Genomic DNA, 14,011 nt, shown 5'->3' on the forward strand with positions numbered 1-14,011 from the left:
GATAAATGTTAAAGAAATATCTTAAAAGGTTCTTTTCCCCACCTTTTTGTATTATAGAAACTTTCAAGGCGTACTGCAGCCTTTTAACGTTCACTATGTTCACGATACCGGAGTAAAAAGTGGTAAATAAATCAAACAGTTAACTACGCGAAGTCGGTAGAGAAAGAAATTTTACAGATATTAAAAGCGGTTTATATCGACGCGTCGCTCATCCTAGGGTATACGGATTTAATCTGTTAACATTCACTCACTATCTATTCTATTTTTTTGAGTGCACACCTCTCTTCTTTAGCATTTAATTCTTCAAGTTTAGGAAGAAGCATGTACTACAACAACTTATATCAACATTGTTCAATTCTTATCACACTAGTTTATAATCTGATGTATATATGATGAACACATCTATTCCACGTGAAGAAGTATATTCCTCGGAAAAAAGGGGGAGATCTAGAACAAGATCACCTTACAAAAACCTTTTGGTGCCGAGATCGCGTTCTTTCCAATCATATAAAATTCATGGAAGAGATGAATCTTCGCTTGGTTCTCATAGAGGGCTGAGAGATCTCACACCGTCAAGATCAGCTAGTTCTGCAATTGTATCAAGGCCAGCAAAAATAATTGAAAGTGATGAAATGAATGTTTCTTTCAATCATGCCTTTCCTGTGTTTAGCAACGATGCTTCCCTTGTATCGACAAGCACTAGTAGTATGACAGTGGATGAATCGGCTGCAGATGAAATTCCATTTCCTATAAAGCCGATAAAATCACAAAAGATTGATACTGCTATCGAAAAAGACTTTGAAAGAGAATTTAAAAGAGATACTAGCTCGGTTCTTGAGCAGCCTGGGAGAAGTCGGTCAAAGAATGCACGTACCACTCGGCATCCTAAAATTTTTGATATAGAAGGTAGAGGCTATATTCCAAAGTTTCAAATGCTACACGGAAGTTCCATAAATGGCTGTCCAGCAGTTTCCGTAACTTCTTCCCATTCAATAGACACGGAAATTTATCAACTACAGGAATTGAAATCACAGCAGGAGTTGTCTCCGGTTAGAGCAGATACTGATATAATATGTTCTTCAAAGAATAAGGTTAATCGGAATAGCCAACATACCAATCCGAAAAGGTCGGATCCTACTGAATCTTATTGCAGCGTAGACCTTGAAGGGAGCAATTCCTTTGAAACAAATTCTATGACTGGAAATGAAAGAAAATCTCGATGGCATAAATTAAGGGATTACGTCGGAAATAAAGTCGCTACTTCTTTATCACCCACATTTAGCACGAAAACACCGATGGAGGAGGCAAAAAATATCGTTAATAGGCACTTGCTGGCATCTGGTCATGCTGGCAAAGATGATGAAAATGATGTAGTTGGTCCATATGACAGTGATTTTGACGATGAAATATTTTGGACCAGTGATGATGAATTATCTGTGAGTAATGATTCATTTGCTAATGGCAAGAAGAAGGGTAAACGTGTTAGGGTTGGAATCGCATCGCATTTAATGCAATTGCATGAACCATCAAGTGATTTGCGGGAAGTAGATGGGATATATCAGGAATCACACTCTGACTCGAATCTTGGTCCAAGTAATAGTTCTAAACAATCTTTATTAGACAAATTTACACTCAAAAGATCTTCTCAGAGTTTCACTAATTTGGGAACAAAGATATTTCCAAAACCTCGTCAGTCAGACTTTAATATGCCATCTTTCAAACGGAATGTTGACGGAAAATATGCAAATCGGAAAAAAAATTGTTTTCGTGGCCGGTTTAATGTGAGCAAAGAGCCAGTATCTACTGCAAGGATAACAGTGCATATTGCAGATATTATACAGAGACAGAAGTTCATTTTGACGCTTTGTAAGGCATTTATGGGCTATGGTGCTCCAAATCATCGTTTAGAAGAATACATGAGACGTACTGCCCAGGTTTTGGAGATTGATGCCTCTTTTGTTTACTTTCCTGGTGTCATTATTGTGTCTTTTGGTGATCCTTCCACCAAGACATCAGAGATCAGAGTGATACGAGTTAGTCAAGGATTTGATTTATCAAAGCTTGACGATGCACAAGATATATATAAGGCCGTTGTTCATGATCGACTCGGTGTGGAGGAGGCAATCCATAAATTGGATGACTTGTTAACTTGTAGACCCATCTTTAACAATTTTTGGATGATTATTTTCTATGGACTTGCTAGTGCATTCATCATAATATGGTTTAACGGCTCGTGGCTTGATATGATACCTAGTTTTGTTATGGGATGTATTGTTGGCTTTTTTCAGTTAGTTATTGCGCCCAAATCAACACTTTATTCATCCGTTTTTGAAGTCGCTAGCTCCATATTACTTAGCTTCTTAGGAAGAGCAATTGGATCAGTTTATGGTGGACGTTTATTCTGTTTCAGTGCAATTGTACAAAGTGGGCTTGCAATGATACTTCCTGGATATACTATTATGTCTGGCGCTCTAGAAATTCAGAGCCGATCTATAGTTTCCGGAACTGTCCGAATGTTCTATGCAATAGTCTATTCTTTATTTCTTGGATTTGGTATTACGCTAGGATCTGCATTATATGGATGGATAGACAGTAATGCTGTGACATCAACAACCTGCAGTGCTGATGCATTACCTCCACTTTGGAATTTGTTGTTTATTCCTGCATTCACTGTTTTTGCGACTTTGGGCGTAGAAGCTAGATGGTCGCAACTTCCTATAATGGTCATAATCGCCAGTGCAGGTTATGCGGTCTATTACTTTTCGGCAAGGCATTTTAGTATTTCACAGTTTAATGCTGCTCTTGGTGCCTTTGTCGTCGGGTTACTAAGTAACTTATATTCTCGATTCGGTATGCCTTTCCGCAGACTTGGTTATTGTGGTTCTGCATTTACTGCTATGTATCCAGGCATCATTGATTTGGTCCCAGGAAGTGTTGCATCAAGAAATGTCCTCGCTGCAGGAATAACTCAGTTGAACTCCGCTGGGTCAGCTACTGGAAGTTCTAGTAATGATCTTATTGGTGATAGCACGTTAACTTTCGGAATTACTATGATCGAAGTCTCTATAGGGATATCAGTTGGTTTGTTCTTGAGTGCAATTATTGTTTATCCGTTTGGTAAAAAGAAAACAGGCATATTTACTTTATAAACTATACACTGGTAACAGTTGCGAGCAATGCTCAATAAAAATCGCAGGTATTTTAACCCTGTTTATAATTCTTGTTAAGTGCACTACCAAACGTTGAATGATCACATGAGATATGTGTTGAAATCATGAGGATTCTGTTCAATACATTTACAATATTCAAAAGTTCTTCGATTCTTCTATATAAGAGTTTGACATGCTAAGCACTTTAAAAAAAGTATAATTTGATGAGAGGACATTTCGTTATGCTTCACACATCAAATAATCAATGTACAAATTAAAAAAATAAAAGTGGACGAGACAGGATTTGAACCAGTGACCTTCTGCTTGCAAGGCAGACGCGCTACCAACTGCGCTACACGCCCATCAACAAATTTGTAAGGGGTCAAACCAAGAACCTATTGGTTTAAAGCCAGAGAAATAATTGAAAGTCACTGTTCCCAATAAGGAAAGGGAGAGTGAGAAATATTCTGACTTGGTCCGAAATAAGAGTCACGCGAGAGATGAATTAATTTCATGTTTAAAATAACTATGAGCTAATTAACAATAGTAATTAAGTCAAGAGAATTGACTTCTGGTTAAAGGATGGACGGGGACAGTCCATGCCATTGTAAATGACTGACGAACGTTTCCCGAGGAGGGAAAGTGTCTTCCGTTGTCATGAACTGATATTAGTAAAATAATAATTAATTTCGGGAAATGTGTCATTTCCATTTAATATAAATAGAGGTCCTTACCCTCTGGTAATGAGAGAAGGATGGAAAGAAATCTGAAGAAAGAAAGATACGGGAAGGAATGAGAGAACAATCTTATTAATCTATTATATATCTTTAGACGGATTTGGTAATCATCTAAAGAATCCTTATACTTCAGGTTATAAAAAATAATATTTTGTTACCTTCAGTCCGACCATTTACAAAATTTGTAATGGGTCTGCTTTGATTTGAACCTAAATTATTTTAGATTATGTAAGTACAAAGTGATTTGTGTGTTTGTTTTTATAAATCAAATATGTCGGACATATGAGAATATTACCTAGTATTAGGTAATCTATTATTATATGTCATTAGATTTATTTGTTTTGAGATCTGAACTTATTCTAAAATAACGAAGATTTAGAATAATATCTAATAGAGACAATCCTGGATAAAATGCACTAACTGTGTATGTTAGGGAATCAACAGAAAAAATAATTATGCGCGATCAAAATTCTGTTTCTGAGAATTAAATCTTTTTTTTTTATTATGTATGATTACCTCACTTTATTTTCCTTTTTATTTTTACTTTACTTTACCTCTTTTTATATAACTTGTTTCTTCTACGAAGGGACGAGACCCGATAGCCTATTTTGCAATACAACTAGTTCGACTCCACTTTGATGGTAACAGAGTAAAGGAAGTAAATTCATTTTCTTCTATGGTGATACATACACAATTGTTAGAATGTTAAAGGCATTAACATTATCACACAGACCACTTGGTACATTTATATCCACCCACTTAGGTAACCGACCTTACAATTGTCTGAATCTCCCCGACTGCTAGGTTCTTATTAGTTCTATTAAAGAAGGAGTTTGATAGCTAAAGCCCGGGAGTAACTCATAAGGTCTCTCTTAACTCCGACAAAATATCAGTTGAACCTTTATGTGTTATTGACGTTTAAACCATTATTATAACTCATAGGTTCCGACAGTTAGTAGTGTTACCGGATTATATAGTAATTTGATATTTATTATAGTATATAACTTGTTCTTAAGATTTAGTATAGACACAAGAGGATATCTCATCTTTATATAATTGTCATTCTTCTTCTCATACGACAACGTAGATAATAGACCTTGTTCTTCTTAGGACTTCATTGTTACATCCTTCTATTGCTTTGACAGGCCCTCTTAAAGTGAGATATATCTCTTGTGTTTACTGATTTATCAGTTGATGTTCTTTTTTCCAATATACTTTTCAATGATTTGGTTAACATGTCTGCTGGATTGAATTCGCCTTTAATGTTTATCAATCTGATTTTTCTATCTTGTACGACTGCATCTGTCGCTTCTAAGTATTTCCTATCTAGATATTTCTTTCCTTCTTGATGTCCTATTGTTGAATACATGTTTAATCCTACCTTGTTATCATTTCCAATTATTACATATTTTATTGCAGATTTAAGACATTCGTGTGATTTTCAACGTATCAATATATGCCTTTTCATATGATTTCCAGAGAATGAAGGTAATTTATGAGAAAATAAGACTATGAAACAAGACAAGAAATATAAATTGCTGAAAATGATCAGGATCATCATCTTACATTATTAACTTCTTGCAAATTTCGTTAAAATTCCCAGCTAATGCGAGCTTTTTTAAAGTAGGTGTGTAATTTATATCTATGACAAGATTGAAAAGAAGACGTGTGGGTGTTCTGGATTAAAGGAAATGATCGTACATATAACTGTATGGTACAAAAGAAAGAATATAACAAATATCAACGCTTCATCCGATTATGAATCCGCCGGGTACCTAGAATATTAATCCATGATTCTTTAATTGAGTATTTTTTTGTCAAAACTTCCTGAACATTTTGAATATGAGATCCCTGTACAGAGACCTTTGCTTGCGAATCATCAAGCTTAGAGATCGTTGTCGATCCAGAACATTTATTCTTAAGAATAGCCGCCAAATCTTGCGGTTCAATGTCATAGGGCTCAAGACCAGATATTGCAGTCATCACTTTACGTCCAATTTTAAGTTCGAGACCAACATTAATTTTTGGTGGAAATCCTTTCCTTAACTTTCCCTTTGTCCTTGTTATACTATTTTCTTCCAACAGTGCATTCTCAATCTTGTAATAAGGCTGGAAGTTTGCTTTATGTGCCATTATCATTGAATAAACACAATTTCTCTTGACTAAATTACCTCTTTCACCCTTAACACCCATATTTCGCAAGGATTCATCCACTCTTATTATCTTCCTATCACTTGGTAAAGGTAGATGAAATTTTCGGATGTACGTATCCAAAAACACATGTATATCATGTGCCTCATAGTATTGATCAAAATTCTCATCGAGCTTATTAAAAAACTCACGAGTGCAAGACCTTGGAGAATAGAATTGGAAAACATTTATAACTGAGTCCGGTGAAACAGTGTTCTCTCTGTTCTTCGTCCTATTCTTTTTTGGCTTTACCGTTCTGTATGGCTCAAAGTTGGCAATTTTTGGATGCTCCTTTCCGGCAACTTCAGTAATCATAACATTGGTACCCTTGCCTTTTAGTTTAAGAAGTTTCAGACTTTGCATTGCCTGCAAAAACTTGAGAGGCTTTTTCCATGATGTCTTTTTCATATTAACAATATCCGAACTAACTGGGGGCAGATTTTCAAGAACATGTGCAGAAATAAATGTTGAAATATTCATCGGTAGTTCTAGTTTGTCCTGAGCGATAGCACTTACAACTGCACGAATGAAGAAATCATCAACATCCTCCACGGAAAGTTGATAACCATTCTCATCATCGCTATGATTCAAATGTTTTGTCTTATTATCCCCACCCAATTCATCCTTGTTTTCATTAATTTCATGCTCTCTTTTATTGTTATTAAATATTTCTATAGAGCCATCATCATCCTCACTCTGCTGACTTTGCAATAAAACAAGTAACTTAGCCTTGTCAACAGGAAGAGTTATATCATAGTCATGTGGAAGTGGATCAGGCTCAAGCTTTTGCTCGATTCGAAATAGCTCATCGTTATAACAATGAATAATTTTCACACCTCTTCCACTGAGTGTTGAAACATTCGTAAGACCAGCAAGATTGACTTCACAATAGCCGATAGCAACAATAACCTTTGGGGATTCTATTGCAGATATAGAGACTAAAGCGCCTTCCACTAGTTCCGAATCAAATGGTGGAATGCATCCGGGGATCATTAAATCAGCACCATTAATTAAACGCTTGACCACATCTGCTGGTGTGTGCACAATCGGAAGGAGGTAAGGAGATTTCCAAAGGGTATAAAGAGTGGGCCTAAGACGCTTAGAATCTCTTGTTTCAAACCAAATCGGCTTTCCAGTATTTTTATCCACATATATAGTACCCGCAACAGTTCTTGTTTTGAATACTGCCTTTTCAATGACTTTTGGAAAAAGATACTGCTCAAGAAATTTCGAAGACAATGATAACTCGGGTAAAGTGTAGTCAGTAATCGTGGCTTTCACTAATTTTCTCCGTTCAGAATTACGAAGATTAGAAAATGATTTTATAATTGGTCTCTTTTTGAACATTTTTTAACCAGTGCTACTCGAAATTGCAACTTCTGATAGCTTCAGTGCACAAAGGAAGAAATTAGGCATTTTTAACCCTGTTGATAGTTCGATTAACATATATAAGTTTTTTTTTTCTCCACATTTCTTCTATCCCTCGCGCTCCGTCGATTGTCTGATGATTCCAAAATCTTTTTGCGTAACATCTTGTCTTCTCTATGCGTTAAGTGATCCTCATCGATGGACAGAACATTGGAGATCGGTTAGTATAGTTAAACAACAAATATATGAAAATAAGGAATGGCAAAATTTAAGATTCTAACCAAGGGGATTCTTCCATCGAACCTTTGTACGGCCAAAAATTTTGAATTGTGCCCGAAAATGGATTTGATTTCGTTTCAACTCAATAGTAATACAATATGGATTTATCGATTGAATAATGAGAAGGTATGGGATTTAGATTTGGAATATGATGATGAAAAAGACGAATCAATCGCACAGTTGTGCTGGAGGCCCGATGGTAAACTGTTTGCTGTCATATCAAATCTTGGAAAGGTTACCCTTTTTGATGCGGAAAACGGGAAACCAGTGATATCCTTTCACATTGGTCAGTCATACAACCTACATCATGTTGGGGTATGCATTTGGTCAAGCATTAAAATAATTACTGATAAAATTCATAAAAATTCACCATACACCGAATTGTTTGATATCCATCTAAAGGATTCCTTAGTAAAACTATCGGATCAAAACATTGCGATCGGTGATGAAATTTCACTGGACGATGAATCATCATCAACATTAGATTTTCTTTTGGTTTGCTCACTTGATGGATTAACTTCTTTAGTTTTATCTGGTGTGTTTACTGTTGAAAACTATCAATTGCCAATTGAAAATGAAAAGGTTGTCAAAATTGTTTCCAATTACGACCTATCCTCCGATTTTATATTGACTCAAAACAATAACAAAGGCACGTTTCAAATATACAGGCTAAATATCAAGTTTGTTAAGAAATATGGCTCAAAACTACCATTGATTTCTCGAAGCTGTTCAACACTTATAGGACTTTTAAATGGGCTTCAGACGCATATAGAACAGATGAAGGTAGATCACAAACCATTTGCAGATTATACAACCAGAATTATTGATCTCCTAAAAGGAGAAATAAATGAAAATGATAAAGGTCAACGGAACAACGACCCTGTTTATGACTTATATGATTTACTATTGACGGGTTCACTATCAAATGCCACTAAAACATGGCTGACTGATTATTTAGGTGATCGTGGAATTAAGCGTTGGCTAAAATTAGGTAAAAAGCATTTTGAAGGTTCCAGAAAGGTTTTATTTTATTCCATAATACCTGCTTTACAGCATATTTTAGTTCATCTCACCGAACTTCAGGGTTTATCAGAATGGGAGGAAACAAGCGAACTGCTTGGTTTGCAACAAGAAAAGATTGATTCAGCTATTAAAATAACAAGTTCTATAATGAAATCATGCTATAAGTACATGATGCTATTGAACGAGGAGCAAAAAAATTTTGAAAGTGTTATGGATTGGTTTGGTGGTATTATTCAGGAGGTAACAGAGGATGAAAAACCAACGAAGCCAATAAAGACAGCAGATATTATCGATTTTTTGCTTTCAATATCAAACAAGTCAGCAATGAGGCATAAGGATGAGGAAGTGAAAAAGTTGTACATGTCACTAGACAGTACGTTGAAACAAGTATTTGGTGACGTGAAGCGCAAAATGAGGGAACAAATGTCATCTAAAATTATATATAAGTTTGACAGCAAACTGACTCAAATTTCTAGTTGTGAGCTATGCATGGATGACGACAGCCTTATTGTCACGCTATGCTCAAGAACAAAAATTGAAACATTGGTTTTCAATACAACCACCGAAGCGGCAATATCAAACTGTATTCTCAACATTGATAATTCGAAAGATAATATACAGGCACGATCAATGAACTCCTCAAAAGAAATTCTTACACTTGTACCACATAATACGAGCGCAACATTAACCTTACTACAATTAAGCAAGGAGAGTAACTCAATACTGAGTGAGAAGGATGTGCTAACTAGTATCATAGATAGAATGGAAATCACAGATAATCAAAATGATAATATCGCTACTTTTCTGACAAACAATCCGGATAGACGAAGCTGTGCCTTGCTAGACAAAAAGAGGAAGCATTATGAAGTACTAGAATATTAGCTATAATATTAGCTATAATATCAGATATAAACCAATACACTCATAAATCTTCTTCAAACATGCTGCTTAAGTTATGAGGCATAAGATAAATATGATTATTCATCTGTGAAGTCAAAATATTGGCGTCATCCGTAACAGCATAACAATCTTCTGTAAACAATTTGTAACCTCGAAGAAGATCCTGATGAAAATCAAAAAAACTGTTATCATTCAAATTATCAAGATAAGTCATATCTCTGATGGATATTGGGCTGTAATGCAAAAAGAATCTTTGAATATTTATGAGTCTACTCATCATGATATTCACCAATCGAACCTTTGGTAGGGGTTCCCCAAATCTAGTAGGCAGCAGACTTATAGTTAGGGAGGGAATCTTAAGTTTCGTTTCCATCCTTTTATCAAACTCATTCCTAAATTTTGCCAATAAGCGGACATCATCTGTTATTTCTCCTTGAATAGATTTTGTTTGAAGTGGATGCTTAACATTATTAAATATTAGTTCTATGGGCTGGCTTGTCGGCGTAGAATCGGCCATCTTCTTTGCAAAACTGTCATAATAGGTCTTCTTCATTCCAGCATCCAATGAAAATTTATCCATTACATGCTTAAATTTTAAAATACCCCCGTAATTTTGAAGCATGACTTCCTTTTTCCTTTTTCCTATGCTTTTGCAGAGGAGAAAATCACTGAGCCATCTGGGACATCGTGCTTTCAAAGATGGAGAAGATATATATGACAGCTTAAGGAGACTTTTGATCGCATCCGGGTTTCGACTATTAGTCACAGACTTTAGCTTGTTGAGCAAGCATTTACCTTCTTCTAATTGAATGTGAAGTGCACTTTTATCTGCACCAAGCATTTTAAACTTGTGCGAAAATCTCTTATGAACATTATGATGTAGCCTTTGCTTCGTAACTTTATCCAACGGACATTTACATATTTCCCGCACCAACGAGCGGTAAAATGATCTGATAATATAGTCCGATCCACAAATCATATGCAGCCAATGCCTTCAACTAATCCTAACTATTCTTTCAAACTCTACTGTAGAACCCGTATCAAGTCCGAGAGAATATGGTTTCTCCACTTTTTTTTTCTTCAAGTCAAACAAAATCACGGCTGTGCCATACAGCGATTTTCTGCACAATTATTTTTCTGATCGCGCTTTTGTCATTTATTTGTTTACAGTGAACATGGTCGAAAGCGTTTAACTCCTCGAGGTAACTCAAGACGAATCTATTCCCGCAATTTATCAAACAGGAATAAATATATAGAAGTGAAGCCTAACATTGCTTATGAAATTACAATAGATAGAGACCATTCAAACAAAAAAAAAATAATTGGGAACAAAGGAGAAAAATATTAAGAAAAACACGGAAATGCCGTCAACAAAATCCCGAGGTCAAGAGAGACAAGGGAATAGGAAATATGCCGAGAACATAGATAAGGAGAATAATTTGAGGTCCGAGTTGAAGCAACAAACAAATGAACATGAGAATAAGATATATTCCGGTGGGAGAACTTCTAGAAATTCGTTACAGCCTCACATTCATGAAACATCAAGGTATCCTTTAACTAGTGTACACAAGAAAACGGCGCTACGAACAAAATCTTCAAACTCCATTCTTTCCAGAAGCTCTTTACTATCAACAGCCAGTACTAGGCCGGACTTATTCACTAGCTACAAAAACACCAACAACGGAAATGCAGGTAATTTCAATAAAGCGAGAAGAACAATGCGTGCGGATGCCTTGCGTTCAAGCAAGCTTAAGAGTACGCTTGATGAGAAAGAAAATGTTGGGGTTACGAAATTGAAAGTGCCGCGGAATTCACCAGAGGCAAATCGGGTACACCGTAAACATCTGGATAAAATTGAATTACCATTTGGAAATAGAGAGGCTTTGAAAGAAAAGACAGTCGACCTAACCGCTTCTGTAACAGCAAAACATTTTTCTGCTTTTGATGAGCTCACTGATGATGATGATGATGATGAGATTGAGATTGTACCCCAAGGATCTGGAGATGATAGTGCTGAAACTCCCGATGGATACCAACCGGTTCCAAAAGATCTATTAAATTTTGTATTTTCCAAAAGTGACACTATCCAGAAGGACACTTTGGACAAATTTAAAGATCCATTGGAGTTGGATCTTTCGGACTTAATTGAGGAGCAAAATAACAAGGGTAAGAAGATGCTATCGGATATTATGAATCCAAACCTTAGTGATGATGCTGATGATAAAGCGAATGACACAGCAGACTCAAGTGGCTTGGGACTAGAGCTAAAGCTGGAATTTCCGGAATCCGGAGAGGAAACGGAAGAAAGGAAGTTGGAGGAAATAAAAAATTACTATGAAGGAAATCGTGGCAACTTTAAACCTAAACGGCTCTAAAAGTGATGTGAAAGTAAGAACTGAATGGTACCACTAATAGCACATGATATGGGAACTGTTATGAAATATCTGACAATTACTGATTAAAAAAATAATATATTATTATTACTGTACAGTCTATGTATATGAAAAGTTTGAGTTTCAACAGGAGAAAATAAAAGTATGTACGACATGACACCATTTAATGATATCTCTGCCGAAAGACATAACTTTGCAGTAAAAGTATGCGCTTAGAACCATTTACTGAACCATCCCTTGGATCTCTTCTCAGTGCCTATATTTTTGACCTCTGTATTGGCATTGAAACTATTAAAATCTAATGGCAATTCGTCTTTTTCTTTAATTTTGTATGCAATTTTTGTGGCCTCAGTATCTTCCTCAGTAACATCTTTATGTCTTTCTGATCCGTATGTTATATCAAGAATCGATCTCAACTTGGCAAAATCATTGCGTTCGAGTGCCCAATTATCCTTTGGAAACTCGATATCTATGCCAACATATAAATCGCCGCACCGTCCAATATAGTTGTCCATAACAGGCATTCCTTCATTGGGTATCACAATACAATCTCCTGGTCTTAGAACTTTACCATGGGGTATGCTTATGGACAACCATCTACCATCCAACGATTTGACAAAATTTGAGCGATTAAATCCACACAGAGCATCCACTAACGGAACACTTACTTTCGTGTATAAATCATTATCCTGCCGTTGGAATCTTTTTTCTAGTGGTTTCAACTCAAGCTCGTAATTTAGTATGACATCTCCCGTTTTTAATCCTGGGACCTCATCCGACTCTCCAGGCAGAACAACCGTCCCCTTATTCGGGGAACCTTTTGGAACATTAAATTCCAAGATTTTAGATTCTTTAATAAGACCACTGCCTCTACAATGCTTGCAATAATCCTTTGGTCTGAAATATACTCCGGCACCACTGCATTTCTCACAGGGGATCGTTTGAACAAGAGTCATTCCATTGATATGTCTGTACTTTTTCATGTAACCAACGCCATTACACTCCAAACATCCTATTTCGACTGCTTTTCTCTTTAAACCAGTTCCATTACATTTTTCACATATTCGGTCACGTGTTTCGGACAACTTGACCACCTTACCATTGAAAAGGTCGAGAAGGGACAATCTAACATTAAAGTGCGCATCCATCGTTTTTCCATTTCCAGCATCATTCCGTTCAGCATCTGGTGATGGTTTTGGTGGCTTTCGCGCCTTGCCAGTTCCATTTTGCGGGGGCTTGGCTTGTCTCGCCCGTGATCCATTGCCCATACTGGTGAAAAAGTCATCATTCATATCCATACCCATACCATTAAAAAAATTGGCAAAGTCATCCGGCGAAAAATCAAAAGACCCGCTACCATTAAATGCAGCATTCGCAAATGGAGATGGCTTGTAACTAAACTCTGTATCGTCCTCATCAAATCCTAAACCGGGTTCTCTTTCACCATACAGGTTATAATCTCTTCTTTTATCCTCATCTCCTAGTATTTCATATGCATGTGTGATATCCTTAAATTTTATCTCCGCATCTTGCCTTTTTTCTACTGAAACTTTATCAGGATGAAACTTTAGTGCAAGCTTCCTATATGCACGCCTTATTTCACTTTGCGTTGCATCTTGAGGGACTCCTAACACTTCATACAAATCACTTCCCGCACTCATTTTTTAGAAGAACAACAATTGACTTTTGAAGGCTAGGAAGATGCACGCAAGCTGGCAAATTTAAATTACCTTTCAAAAGAAGTTGGAAATCAGGAGGAAGAGTATAATTTATAACCTTAATTTGTTATGTTACTTTAGTAAGAGTTCAGAATGTTTACCAATATAAACTGTAATAACAGGATCTAGGGCGGATAAAAAAAAGGCACCCTCAAATTATGGGGCGGGGGTGTACCAAATAAATGATCTATATGAGCCTGAAAAATCGCCTCGAAAATTTAAAATTCTCCTGTAGTCCAACACATCTTCGAGAA

The 14,011-nt window shown here is 36.3% G+C and overlaps 6 protein-coding genes and 1 non-coding gene across 7 annotated transcripts; 3 read left to right on the forward strand and 4 right to left on the reverse strand.

The window, feature by feature from the left end:
• Positions 1-392: 392 nt before the first annotated feature.
• BRETT_000797 (uncharacterized protein) lies at positions 393-3,149 on the forward strand (the record flags this gene model as incomplete). Its single annotated transcript, XM_041279358.1, has 1 exon — positions 393-3,149. One exon carries the CDS (start codon positions 393-395, stop codon positions 3,147-3,149), a length of 2,757 nt encoding a protein of 918 aa, XP_041137572.1.
• Positions 3,150-3,438: 289 nt separating this feature from the next.
• BRETT_000798 lies at positions 3,439-3,511 on the reverse strand. The gene has a single exon. It is a non-coding gene; the product is annotated as a tRNA-Ala (tRNA).
• Positions 3,512-5,626: 2,115 nt separating this feature from the next.
• BRETT_000799 (uncharacterized protein) lies at positions 5,627-7,423 on the reverse strand (the record flags this gene model as incomplete). Its single annotated transcript, XM_041279359.1, has 1 exon — positions 5,627-7,423. The coding sequence occupies one exon, from the start codon at positions 7,421-7,423 to the stop codon at positions 5,627-5,629; it is 1,797 nt and encodes a 598-aa protein (XP_041137573.1).
• A 279-nt stretch (positions 7,424-7,702) lies between these two features.
• BRETT_000800 (uncharacterized protein) lies at positions 7,703-9,628 on the forward strand (the record flags this gene model as incomplete). Its single annotated transcript, XM_041279360.1, has 1 exon — positions 7,703-9,628. The coding sequence occupies one exon, from the start codon at positions 7,703-7,705 to the stop codon at positions 9,626-9,628; it is 1,926 nt and encodes a 641-aa protein (XP_041137574.1).
• Positions 9,629-9,668: 40 nt separating this feature from the next.
• On the reverse strand, positions 9,669-10,487 carry BRETT_000801 (uncharacterized protein; the record flags this gene model as incomplete). The annotated part of the gene is made up of 1 exon (XM_041279361.1): positions 9,669-10,487. The coding sequence occupies one exon, from the start codon at positions 10,485-10,487 to the stop codon at positions 9,669-9,671; it is 819 nt and encodes a 272-aa protein (XP_041137575.1).
• Positions 10,488-11,007: 520 nt separating this feature from the next.
• Positions 11,008-12,021, forward strand: BRETT_000802 (uncharacterized protein; the record flags this gene model as incomplete). The annotated part of the gene is made up of 1 exon (XM_041279362.1): positions 11,008-12,021. One exon carries the CDS (start codon positions 11,008-11,010, stop codon positions 12,019-12,021), a length of 1,014 nt encoding a protein of 337 aa, XP_041137576.1.
• Positions 12,022-12,251: 230 nt separating this feature from the next.
• Positions 12,252-13,700, reverse strand: BRETT_000803 (uncharacterized protein; the record flags this gene model as incomplete). The annotated part of the gene is made up of 1 exon (XM_041279363.1): positions 12,252-13,700. The coding sequence occupies one exon, from the start codon at positions 13,698-13,700 to the stop codon at positions 12,252-12,254; it is 1,449 nt and encodes a 482-aa protein (XP_041137577.1).
• Between the last annotated feature and the right edge of the window lie 311 nt (positions 13,701-14,011).

The sequence above is a fragment of the Brettanomyces bruxellensis genome, chromosome 8, assembly GCF_011074885.1.
Source record: "Brettanomyces bruxellensis chromosome 8, complete sequence".
Taxonomy (NCBI): Eukaryota; Fungi; Ascomycota; class Pichiomycetes; order Pichiales; family Pichiaceae; genus Brettanomyces; species Brettanomyces bruxellensis.